The 13,448-nt window shown below is 37.2% G+C and overlaps 1 protein-coding gene across 1 annotated transcript in view; it reads left to right on the top strand.

The window, feature by feature from the left end:
- The first annotated feature begins 2,234 nt into the window (after positions 1-2,234).
- Positions 2,235-13,448, top strand: part of KCNN2 (potassium calcium-activated channel subfamily N member 2) — a 29,946-nt gene continuing 18,732 nt past the window's right edge. Inside the window, exons 1-2 of the mRNA XM_042829536.1 lie at positions 2,235-2,318; positions 9,736-9,877. Of these exons, the coding sequence (XP_042685470.1) occupies positions 9,779-9,877 (99 nt within the window). The 5' untranslated portion in view covers positions 2,235-2,318; positions 9,736-9,778. The remainder of the gene's footprint in view (positions 2,319-9,735; positions 9,878-13,448) is intronic.

The raw sequence follows: 13,448 nt of genomic DNA, 5'->3' as shown, positions 1-13,448 counted from the left end.
TTTTTGCCATCAGTGCATGGATAACCAACTGGTGGTAAAAACCGGCACAAATTTCAGGTGACTGACATAATGTCAGGTATGCAGACTTTATGTTTGGAATTGTTTTATGAATATGCAGTAAAATCTGTGTAGTATCAAGCATTGTGACTTCAGGAAGCTGAGCTCAATGCAACCTGTCACTTTCAGGAAGGATATTAAAATACATTCATTAAACAAGTACATTTTAAACTGATTTAAGGTAAGCGCATTTCCAGCCTTGCCTATGATACAAATTGCGAGCTTTGTCCAAAAAGGCAGTCAGATAATTTTTGTACCACAAAGATCCAGCTGAAAAGAAATTCTGTTCTTTGTAAACTTTTTACTTCCAAGGTATTGCGTAGGGCAATCTTATTGCTCTGTGTGTAGCAACACAGCTGAGGGCAATCTTATTGTTCTGGTCCAGTATTAAATGTGGAGGTTGGTGGCCCTGCGTGTGGCAGAAGGGCTGGAGATGCATGATCCTTGAGGTTCCTTCCAACCCAGTTCTGAGATTCCGTGTGCCTAGAACATTTGAATGAATCTAAGTATTCCACTTTTAAATTCTAATGAAAATGATAAATTCTCTCAGGTCTTTTTTATGGTCATCTGCTTACAATGTGCTTTTCATTAGGATAAGTACTTACAATGGTAATACTGTTGACGTTCTCATGTTTGGGCACATAGAATGGGCATTATGACTTTGAGCTTGTACTTCCTTTTGGTTAGAGGAAATACATCAGCTTCTGCAGTAAAAAGCAAGATACTGAAAAGCAGTAGTTTGCATACCGATAAATGCTATTAGTTCCATGGGAGAAAAGCACCTTCAGAGTGCTTGGTTTGTCACTACGTCTTCTTTGAGAATTCACCATCATTGCTGTGTAATTTGTAGTCCTCCTGTTATCTCCCATTTACCCATGTCTGCATCCAGGAGGAAAGGAAGGCTAGCCTTTATGTCGTTCTGGCAAGTATGGCACAAAGAAAAGATAGTGGGCTTATTTTTAGATGCGTAATGACTAATTCTATAAACCTCTGTGTCTAAAATTTATCTTCAGCAAATTACTTTGGATTCTTTAGGCATCAGTTGATTATATTTGGCGTTCTGAACTTAAAAAAAAAAAAAAAAGAAAGAAAAAGAAAAGAAAGAAAGAAACAAAAAACAACAGAAGAAAACAGAACAACTCCCAGTTGGGGCTTAAGTATCAAGGTATCTGGAGAAAATAAAAAATGCAAAATAAAGGAAAATTTTAGCAGGGAATTAGTTGCTGCTGAATATACAGAAGGATTAACTGTAGAGCTCATTAAGAAACTTCCTTTGATTTTTCAAAGATTGATATTTCAGTAATTATACAGCTTCATCTACTTCTGTTAGAAACTTAGAAAAATTGCAGTGAATATTTGAAGTAATATTCATTCTGACTGAATCCCCAAATTCCAGACTTCGTTAAATGGATGGCTGCAGAAAGGAAATACACATGAATGTATGTCTTATTTTGTATGATTACAGTATCAAAAAGCATTGCTCCAAAGCCATTTATGTTGCTTTAGTTTGGCCCAATTATATTAATGCATTACAGCGTTCTTTTAACTGGGTGTATGTTTGTAATAGCCTCTGTTCTGAACCTCATTTGGTAAAAAATGATATACTGAGCTATAGGAAAAGCATCTACAGGAGGTTTTCTTTTTATTTTTCTTAACTGAGTGTGCTGGTAGTCTCAAGGCTTTCTGGGTTACTTTATAAACTTGGCTTTGAAAGCAGAGCTGTTATTTACTGAGAAGTGGTTTGTCTACGTTTGGCACTGATGTGTTTCTTTCCCCAACTCCTCTTCTAAGCATTTTAGGCAGTATCTCTCCAGTAGATTGAAGAGTCATCCTCTCTCGATCTTGAATTCAATTCAAAGTTGAAGTAGCTCTGTTCATTTTTCTCTTTTGCGCCAGACACAATAGCAGCTGTTTCTCTTCAGTCAAGCTCCCTGTGGTCCCTCAGACTGCTTGCATGTGGGTTGTGCCAGAGTCCCTTTGCAGGGTGAGGGCCCCCTGGCTTCTGCTCACCAGCTTTGTCAGCAAGTGCGGTGCCATGGGTCTGGACCTCGTGCTGCTGACAGCGTGGCTTAGTCAGAAACTTGGAGTGCCTGACCCCAACCTTGTTTGTGGTGCTGTGTCAGGCGGCAGCCCTTCCTGCTTAGCTCCTGCTTGCTTCTTCTGTCTTCCTGTCCTCTGCTGTGATGGACCCGTGCTTTTCAGTCTGTCTGCAGCGCTGCACAGTAAAGATGGTGCTCAGGATGCTGCTGCCCTGCCGTGAGGTATAACTGTAGCTCACTCCTTCTGCCCATGCAGATACCTGTGTGTATTGTTCATTTTAACATCGCTTCTGCTTTGAGTCAAGTGTGAATCATAAAGAGATTAACAGATCCGTCGCACGTGTTTGTAGGTATAACTTTGTCCTACTGCCTGACATTTACTCTTTGCCTTGTGCTATGAAATTTGAGGATTAATGTCTTGTATACATTTTTGTCTTGCTACTGTAACCTTGGTTGTTTTTGTTATTCATGCTACTGGATTCAGCTTTAAATCCTCCTAAAATATGATTCTTCCATCTTATCTAATGTCAGGAAATATCAATGTTAATAAAGCTACCTCCTTTTATCTGTATTTAACTTGTTCTCCTTTTCATTCAGGGAGTCTAGGAATTCTATTTCCATTTTTATTTAAAAGATCTTTTCAGTAGCTTTGTTCAAAGAAAAAAAAAACCTTCCATGCTAGCTTTTCCCTAATTTTGATAGATTGATGCTAAAACATATTGCAGCCAGATATGTATAATTTTTATTTGTTCCTGGTTTTTTTTCCATCACTTTCACGATTTTCTAGAATTATATATAATTTCTGTAGACTCTTTTTCCTTTAAAATGGATACAAACTGATACAGCTATATCTTATTAGAATCAACAAGACTGGGACAAATATGGTATCACATACGCTTTTCGAAATGTTCAAGTTTATATTCTTACAGTTCATGGCTATAAGCCAATATATTGAGCATGTATGGTAACTATAAGAAATGTTTGTTTTTCATAGTAACCACACTATTCTCCTTGTTCAAAAACAAATTGAGTTTTTTGCTGCATTAAAGTAGTAAGCAGAGAGGTACAAAAGAGTAGGAAAAAAAAACAAAATAAAAACAGGCTCTGTTTGGATGGTAACTTTTCTTTTCTGGCTGATGATGTAGTCTAAGAAGGCAATGAGGGTGTGCTTTCTAAGTTGAAGTATGCTAAAGCTCCAGTAAAGTATTTCATTTGTATTATTCACCAGCCAACCAACCAAACAAACAAAACCTTTTGAAAAGCATTTTATCGCTTATTAATATTTTTCTTCAGAGTTTTCAGCAGTAGAAACACTGAAGATGCAGTGTTTCACCAAGAGGTGAAAGGGAAGTGGAAGCTGTTAACAAGTTGCTGTGCAGAGTGTGGGGGTAACAGAATTAGCTGTGTTTCATTAGCTGAATGAAACAGTGCTGCTTCTCATGATGGTGCAACTGGATGACTCCAGGCAGTTTCTCTGTGTGTTTTGTTTTCTGTGTTTTGCTCTGTTTTTCTTAAAAGAAAGGCTGCTGGTGACGGGCAGAATGCAGAGCCAGCAGAACTTATTCAGGCCTCCAGCACTTAAGGACAGTTTCTGGTTTAAGACTTAGAAGATAGCTTTCCACGATCATTAGCTTGTTCACCATTCTACTGAATCTCAAGCACACAGGACATAAGGATATGTTATAGTTCAGTGTAAGTTCCCAAATAAGCATTAATTTATTATTAATGTTCTTTATTTATTTATTTTATTTGTAATACTTCTAAATGTTGAAGAGGAAAAGCATCACGTTTTACATTTCCTGTAAACTGGAAGTTTAATTAGCTTAGCAATTTTCTTGGAATGTTTCTTGATAGTCATACACATAACAGTGGAGGTTTCCTGGCACCCAGGATGTGAGATGAACACAAAGGCACAGTAAAAATTCTGAAATGGATGAGCATGGAAGCACTAACTGGAAACATTTTAGAAAATGCTCAGCTGAAACTTTGACAAAAAGAAATTGGATTTCTATTTCCTGATCCCAGTGAAGGCAATGGGAATTTTGCTGTTGACTTTAATGGAGATAATGTTTCTCGTTGGTTACACCACTACAAGGAACAAAAACACTTGACGTTGCTGAAAAGAAAACGGTAGGAGTGAAAGTGTGATCAAGTTGGGGGATAAGCCCTGAAGGGTGAGATTTGTGTGTGTGAGTGTGCTTCTGAAACAAGGAAAGAAAAAGGATCCTTGAACAAACTATCAGAGAACTTCCATGCTACTCGTTTTCTTATAGTCTAAGGCCTGAAGCAGTAGTTCTAACATTATTCCCAATAGCTCCTATCTGTGAATGTATACTCAGCACTCACCTGTGCTGCAGTTTCTTAGCAGATTGCTGTCTATCCCACCTTTACAAGTGTACCAGTTTCCCAGCACTTGCAGAATTCCTTTGCAGCTTTCCTTCACACTTTTACATTTATTTAAAAGATAAAGAAGAAAATGTAGGTAACACTTCAAATAACTTTAGTAACATTGATATATTCGATTAAATTTGAAACCAAATGGCTTTTCTTGGAAAAAACATAAACTCTTTCCACCTCCTAGCACTGCAGACAGGTATAGTGATTTACAAGAGTATCAGCTCCAAGAAAGCAAGACAAGACCTTCAGGAGTGTCAGGCAAATAACTTCAGTGCCTTTTGAAAAGGCACTCTACCCCGTATCCAAACATTGATATATGAAAGTGTTTAGGGTTCAAATCCTTGTATGTCTCCACTTATGTTTAAAATATGATTTATGTTCCAGAATAATGATAAACTTTCTTAAAACATGCCATTTCACCCTTCTGTTATTGTGTTGATTTCTCTTTCTCCTGTCAGTTGGTGTCTTTTGGATTACTGTTTCTCTCCAGTTTGTTAATATAGTGCACGTGCTGCTCATGTAATAATGTTTACTTCACATTTCCCTGTTGGTTTTGTTAATTTTACATGCAATTTGTCCACTGATATTCTTAATAGTAAAATAATTATCATTTTAACTTCTGTAGAAGGAATCCAGGCTGCTTGATCACAGCAGTTGTTTCAATTGGGTTCAGTAGTGCTACTGGATTAAGTGCTAGTGGATTAAGTTTGGTGTTTTTTGGCAAAGCCTTTTTGCTGCTGTTCATAAAACATTTGAAGATTTCAATAGATGTGACAGAAAAAAAAGAAGGTGTGATATCCCCCCATGAAGGTAGGCAGCATTTCTGCCAGTAACACCGTTGGATGAGTCAGTGTTCCTGTTTCATCTGAATGCATTTATAGGTTTCTTTTGTTTTTTTTTTTTTTCTTTATTTCAACAGAAGAAAAATCTATATTAACAGAAAAAAAGCTACCAGTGTCTACTGTCTAAGACTTTACAGGCACTTAGTAACAGGATGGCCCAGTGCTATAATTGAGTGCTAATAGCTAGTTAGATCAATCAGCGTCTGTGCTGAATCTTGACAAATTTCTGCTTTAATGGGCTGAATCTGTTTCCATGGAATAATTAGTCTGAAATTTTTAAGACTTCACAACAGTAAACTGCCCAGATGGGCTTTGTACTGCAAGCTTCAGATTCTTTTGTGATTACTGTCAAAGCTGACCATTTTCTTCTCTACAAAAAGGAAAATCTTTTCACCTTCATCTTCAGTTGTTTCACTGATGCGTTAAAGAAAGCAAAACTAAAAAGTTGGAAGTTATCAGAGGCTGGCTTTAGAGGCAAGGTGAATTGAAGTGAATCTGCTAACCGTCAATTAATATGCCAGTAGTTAAGCTAAGAATTATATTTGATTTTCTGTTACTTACTACTTTATAAGATTAATGTTTAATAGATGTCAAGATACTCATTTGTGATAACTGCATGAAGCTAGGAAGGAGATGTTTTATCTGAAATGAAACATCATCAAAAAGGAACATAATTCTGAAGGAGAGCAGAACTGAAAATCATTATACTGATAGTGAAAGCAGCAGAAAATGTTGCTCAGTAAAGAATCTGGAATATAGCTTTGACAACCCTAGCAGCTGAGGAATGTATTTATATCTTCCTGAGATGAATGGTAAAACTCCCACTCAGTTTGGTTTGGAAGGGCATCAAGTTACTCTATTTTTGCACAAGTCTAACCATTCAGCTATTTTTGGTTTAAATTAGAGTAGTTTCAGGAGTGATGCATGCTAGTTAGTGAGAACTGACTTGTGGCATTTCACAGGAGGAGGCTTTTCTGCAGAGTAGCGAGTTCCAGCTGTAGTGCCACCTGCCTGCCAGCACATTCATTGTTGGAGAAGGAAAGCAGAAGCAATAAATTATACTTCTGCTTGCGCAACTTCAGTCAGGGATTTTCTTGCCTCCAGGGAGTACACAGCTTTTCTAAATGTCCCTTTATTCTGCCACTCTGTGGGACTGGATGTCATCCAGGAAACCAAACTGTATATAGCTGCAGTTTTAACATAATTGTGAACGTGTATCTTCAATTTTAAGTGACTCACCATGTTTCTAGTCCAATTTTTTATTGACTAAGAATAGTGGAATTTAAATATTTTTTCTAGTGATTAAAAAAAAAAAAAAAAAAAAAAGATATGTTATATTTTCTGAAAGAAAATTTTTATTTATTTTGATTTTCTTCCTCAGCTTTTGAGTTTCCATTTTTTCATAGCTCTCAAACAGAATGAATAGGTAGTTTAGGAAAAGTGTTTTTGAATTCTAGAGCCTGTTGTATCCGACCTATCTTTCATGATCCATCTGGAAAGAGGAAATGTCTGTAGAGATTGATGACAACTAACAATGAGTGAGACAGCATTGTTCCTGTTAGCTGTGGGCAGCTTTTATCCTCAGTGTAATGTCCATTACAACAGCTCTGTTGGAGGTAGTCACAACAGTGAAGAACACAGTGATGTGGCTGGCTTTTCTCAAGCCTTGAAAGACAGACATTAGAGGTGCACTGATTGATGGACATGCTTATTTTCCTGCATGAACAGAGTTCAGTCTTTATAGTTGTGGTGACTTTGAAAGCAAGTCAGAAAGGGTAAATTTTCTGTCTGCCTCCTTGAAACAAAGGAAAATTACCTAAATACCTCCTGACCTTCTTTTCAGTAGTTCCCATGGCTGTACAATATGACATTGCAATTCCTTCTCTTTTAAGAAATTACTTTTTCTTTTTTTTTTTTTTTTTTTTTTTTTTTTTTTTTGGCTTAATTTGGTTACAGAAGTAGGATAGCCGAAATCCAAACTTGCAGATTCTGGTGTTGCTCCCACTCCATTGGAGGGAGATCTTCCTGTCAGCTTGGTCTTGAACCCAAATAATCACGTTGCATAATGACACAGCATAGTAGTTGAAAGGATATTCTTGTCATCTTACTAAAATCAGAAGGGCTTATGCATGTACCAGAACTGTTCTCCACAAAGACTTAAAAATCACCAGACAGATTACCAAAGGAAACAAAATAACATGGCAAAACCCATCCATCTCCCTGTAAATCTGGGGTAGGCGAAGACTATCAGGACAGTAACTCTTCTTTACATTGTCTCAATTTTACTGGAGGATTTTTAATATGAGAAATTCCTCATTGCACAGCTGTGAGAGAAGCACTGATTGCAGTAGGCTTCTAGCTGGTGGGCTTTGCCATTCTTGGGCAGTTGAGCCCATACAGGTGACACACAGTATTCTTTGCATCTCAGTCACAACAAAATAGTAAGCATTGATGAGGGCTTTTAAATAGTGTGCATCGTTTGACTGCTGAACCATAACCTTAAAATCTTAATCAAATGAGAGATTTTGGCAGTTTTTATGTCCTACCAACATTTCTATAGTTAGCACCGCACAGCACTGAAAGTTTAAAAGATGTAGAAATTCAGACAAGATGTAGGAAAAATGCATGTTCTTTGTAGGTAAACTGATTTCTGTCTGAACTACAGAAATGACCAGGTTCAAAACCCGAAGATGAGCACTGGGGAAGTATCTTATAAATACTTATTTGGGCACTTATTTCTATGTAACTGACTTGCTAGCTTTTGAGTTATGTGCTGTGGCTTTAGTTCACTTATGGTGAAGCTCATCCAAAGCCTCTGGGTCGTTTCATTTATGTGATACTCTGTAGGGACTTGCATGATGCACAGTCTCTCTTCCTGCCTCCTGAATGGGATAATTATGTCTCTCTGTCTCTCTGTGCATATATTTCACAGCTGTTATATGCTAAGTCTATAAGATGTAGTGTAGAGCAGACTGGAAAAAAGCAATGCCAGATCTCTTTTTGTTGTGTAGAGCTTAATGGAGATGAGTTAAATCAATTTTACAGCTCTGCTGTTGTTACTACCATTGTTCTGGCTGTATTTATTTAAGTCACTCTCATCATTAGGAGCTCTGTGTGAACTATTGCCACATTTCTCTAGATGCAGAACAGAACAAAACACCTTCAAAAGTTTGCATGAAGTGTGTGAGAAGAACAGCACAAACTGACAGAGATGAGGACACAGGCAAACAGTGAAACAGATGGGTTGGGATCAGTTGATGTAGTTGCTGGCAGGTAAAGAGTTTGGAGGTCGGTGTAATCATAGGTGAGACTTCTAAGAAAATAACAAAGTCATTTTGCAGATACTTGCAGTGAACTGCAGTTTTCCTGAATGTTTCTTTCTGCTTATTCTGCATTCCTGCTCCATTTTTGAGGGTGAATTCCAGGAAGAAGAAGACTGAAGCAGTTATTTTGGTGGTCAAAAGCAGGTTGCTTTCAGATTTATGAGCGTGTCCTCTGATGGCACTGTCTGACCTACTGATTTGGAGACTGGCTGAAATGACACTTGTCATGATGCAGTGGCATCAATTACTAACCTGAGGTTTCACAGCAGCTGTGGGCATTATTGCAATCTTGAGTCTGCAGAAGCTGTTGCAGATAGTCTGTGCTGCAGAGCAGCTCTGTCCATCTGTGTTATGCTGTTAGACCTTTTTCCCCCCACAGGATGAGTGTCAACAATAGGTTTTATTCCTAAAACGTGCCATCATGGCTTCCCAGTTGATATTTCTGTCATGTGAAGAGAATTTATTCATCAGAGCTTGTTTTCTTTGAAGGAGACAAATAATTGTATTAAATTTGAAAATTGAAACTAAGACAACAAATGGCACATAGGAAATTATATTTAATTTCAGAAAAGGGGGATTTTCTTAAATATGAAGATGAAGATGAAGATGAAGATGAAGATGAAGATGAAGATGAAGATGAAGATGAAGACCTTACTTTGAGTTCAGCTTTCCCACACATCCTTTTATGTCTCTCACTGCAACAGCAATAGTAGACTGATGTCTTGTGGCACTGCAGAGGATTAGCAGGTTTTGTGCCCAGGTGGAAAAATTTTAATAAAAGCCAAGAGATTTATGCTACTTTGATGATGGTAACAGAATCTAATATAAATAAATACTAACATACAGGGTGTCTGGAGAGTCGCTGCTGCTTGTGCTATTACTGTGTCTTCAGATTCCTTACAATTTATGTTCTTTTAATATGCATTTTATTGAATTCCTTATAGCTGTTTTTAAAAAAACAAGCAACTGTAGGATACAAGAGTGGTTATATGACCAGTTGCTGAGATTTCTTTATTACAGCCCTAAAAATTAACTGAAATGTTCATGATAAAAGTTTTGTTTTCTTCTTCTTTCGAGGTACCATGATCAGCAGGATGTTACTAGTAACTTCCTTGGAGCCATGTGGTTGATTTCAATAACTTTTCTATCCATTGGATATGGTGACATGGTACCTAATACATACTGTGGGAAAGGAGTCTGTTTACTCACTGGAATCATGGTGAGTGTTTTTGAATTTATTCATTGGATATGAGATTGTTTGCTGCAATTAATCCCAAAACTTATAGTAGTCGTAGAGAAAATTTTATTTGATACCCTCTTAGAGTACGTAGACTCACTTGCATCCTTCTCATGGCCTTCATCCCATGGTAATAAGGGGTTTACTTCCTCTTGATGTAGAATTTAACATACGTGTAATGAAATACAGGAAAACAAATTCCACCATGACATAATTTTCATCTTCAAAATTTTAATAGAACCTTTCATTAAGTAGTAATAGATTACATCTTCTCAGTTGTCTTTGGACATGTGCAATTGGACCACTGCTACAATTCTGTTTTCTATTTCTGAGATCAGTTGCAAATCTAGAAACATGCTGGCTTGTATTCTGATAAAGCATTTTACTTGTACCTGGTTTTCTGCGCTCTTTCTTATAATTTTGATAACATAGTGTACGTAGTATTCCATTGCTTTAAGGGGATTTATGCAGTGCAATTTTTGGCATATTTGGAGTTTTTGCTATCATTGATACAGTGCATCATTGGCTAGGCCATGTGTGTTCAGTACACATTAATTAACTGTCCTGCATATGGGTTTAAGTTTTTCTGTATTACACAGAATTGGTCAAACTTAGGGAGTAGGACAACATATGAGTATGTATTACAATGTCTGGGAAATCTGTGTGCATCTGCTGTAAATAAGAAAAGCTCCTCATCATGCCATTCTTACTTGTATTGACTCCTGTATAAATGTGACTGAGAGGAGCACTGTACATCCTAAATACGACAGATAGGTATGTTTTCTGAACTCTTGCCACTGATCACTGATGGAGCTCAAGCATCTACTTTCTTTTAAAACAGAAATATTAGGATTATGGCTGAAAACAAATGGTACGAAAAAAAATTTCTCAGTTAAACAGACATTTGGAAAATCTGTTTTTTGTAAAAGTGCATTTTATCTGCAAAGAGTAAAGTAGATTAATGCATTTTTCTGATGTTTTGCACTTTTTCCTTTTCTTAAAAGCAAGCAAACAAATTAAATGTCTAATAGGGTTTTGGGTCTCTGACCTTTACTAGAAAATATTTCCGCTACGTTTTTCTGGTAGTGGCAAATGCATGGTTTAAAGGTGGTTTTATCTAAACTCAGATCTGCCATCTCATGGGTTGTGTTTCTTTTTTCCTCATTTTGAGCTGGATTTTGATACTTAAGAGAATGAAAAGTGGTTCTAAGTTCATTAGGAAAAAAGGAGGACGAGCAGGAGATGTTGCCACAGGGATGGATTCAGAACTCTGTCATAATTTCCTTCTTTCTAAGCACTATTGAGAAATAAGAAGCAAATGCTTCAAAATGCAGGTATCAGATCATTATTCCTCCTCATTATCATGTCTGACTAGACTTTCTGATCAGAAGCAGCTAAATTCTAGGTTAGCTTGCAATGAATATGCATTCAAATTGTTCAGCACTATTGGCATTTCAGCATGAAAAAAAATGACTGTAACAAATCTTAGAAGCTTCAATGCTGTGCAGAAGTGCAGTCAGAATTGATGCTAATCCATGGGTTTCACTGCTGTTGGGATTGTGGTAGTGTAAATGGCAGCAGCATCCAATCTGTTATTTTACTGGCTGTAGGTAGCCATTTTATTTTGTGAAGATGAAAACAAAGTAAAAGCAAAGCCACAGTAACGGATTATTGCACATATTATTCTGCACGCCTGTGAATTAGCCAGATAGAAAATGAAACAATAAGACATTTTTGTCATTTTGCTTTTCACAGTACTGCTTACATTCAGATGCAAAATAATATGTCAGTTGTTTCTATTGCTTGGGTGAAAAAATTGAAGTACTGTTTATGTACCATTTACACAAAAAAAACATTTCTTTTTCACAGCAGAAACAAGATGTGTTCCTTTGAAAACTAAACTTGTAAAGTGTTCTGACACCTTCATGTCTTTAATTGGTCTTGGCTTGTATGGATTTTTGTTGTTTTATGTTTTCAGGTTTTTGGTTCTTTTTCTGTGAATAAATATTCTGCAGATACTTTGGAACCAGTGAGTCTCTGATCAGAGTTGCATGGTAATGAGTTTGGGATATGTAACTTTGAGAGAGACGCTCTTGACAAAAAAATAAAAGGGGCAGAGTCGCTGGTATGTTAAAACATCTCTGAAAGCCTGACATCCCTAATTGCGTTCTAAGAAATTGTCAGCAAAATGACTTTGGCAAATGATGATCTTTCAGAAGAAAATTACAGAGCAATGACAAATTCAGATCTTGGAATTACTCTTTTTCCTCTTTTCATATTTTTTATTTCCTGGTAAAGGATCTGAAAAATATGAAGTATGAAACATTGAATTAATAATGAACTATCCTGCAGCCTGACTTGTTTGAAGGTAATTATTTAAATACAGCCACTCTTCAAAAGCACCTCTTGAAGCAAGCAATTTGTGTTTGTTGGGGAAAAAGCAGGATATTGAAAGAACAGACTTGTGGTTTTTTTTTCCTATTTCAATGGGGATGATTAATAGTCTATTTAAAAGATATACCAGGATAACTGTGCAGTGATTGTAAGAAATAAAATCAAGCCATATATGCGATTTGAAGAGGAGGAATGTAACTCCTTAACACCCAGTAGCAAGTGCATTGTTAGACTGGTGGGCAGCCAATGCAGTGTCCTTTTGGTTAAGGCGCCCACTGAAAAAAAAAAAAAAGAAAAAAAAAGTAAAAAGGAGAATGAATAGAAATACTTATGAATGCGGATGTAGTGACACAGGCCACTGTAGGGTAAATGCTGGCTTTGCAAATCTGGTGGCTTCAGCAAGGCTCTTTCGGTGTCTTAACTCCAGAGAAGGAGGAGCCCTGGTACCACTTCTGCATCAGGAAATGCTTTCTGTGAGATGGAAAGTGGACTGCATGGGACAAAGGCTGAACCTTTAATGAAGATACTGACGCAGTGTAGTACAGAAATCATGCAATGGGTCTATGCAGAAATAGTTTGTATACGGAGAAGTTAAACTGGACTGGATACCTCACTGGATTGCCTGTCAGTGTCTTCCAATGAGATTTCAATAGGCTGTAGTTGTAGACTGTGAATCAGGTGAAGTATAAATCAGATAATAAACATGTCATCTTCCATCTCTTTGCATTAGGTAGGCCTGCAAGAGAGATGGATAGAAATACAAGTGCCATCCTTGTTGTCAGAGCAGAGTATAGAGGAGGTCTTCACTGTGCAGTGGTTATCACTGCACATTCAAGCAGACCTCTCAAGTCCTGGTCAGCAGGCTGAGCTCAACTGCAATTAGAGTACTTTGTGCTGTTTTATGTATGCAGCACTTCCACCCACTTGATGACTTTATAGAGGCGGGGCCTTGGAGTGGTTTAAAGGAGATACTGGTAGGAGTACAAAGAGGGGGCAAGTTTGAAAATGTTTGGGAAGTTGTGTAATTATTGACCAAGAGAAGAGAAGACTTTGAATGAATGAATGATCTCAGAGGATACTGAGAAGCACCCGCTCTCATGAGACACCAGGGCATCTACTTATATCAATTCATAATTTTTATGTTTAGAAAAAGTACAGT

The sequence above is a fragment of the Centrocercus urophasianus genome, unplaced genomic scaffold (assembly GCF_019232065.1).
Source record: "Centrocercus urophasianus isolate 14NV4802_14NV808 unplaced genomic scaffold, USGS_Curo_1.0 seq_31, whole genome shotgun sequence".
NCBI classification, from domain to species: Eukaryota; Metazoa; Chordata; class Aves; order Galliformes; family Phasianidae; genus Centrocercus; species Centrocercus urophasianus.
The sequence above is the reverse complement of the archived record's forward strand: the minus strand, read 5'-3'. Positions and strand labels throughout refer to the sequence as shown.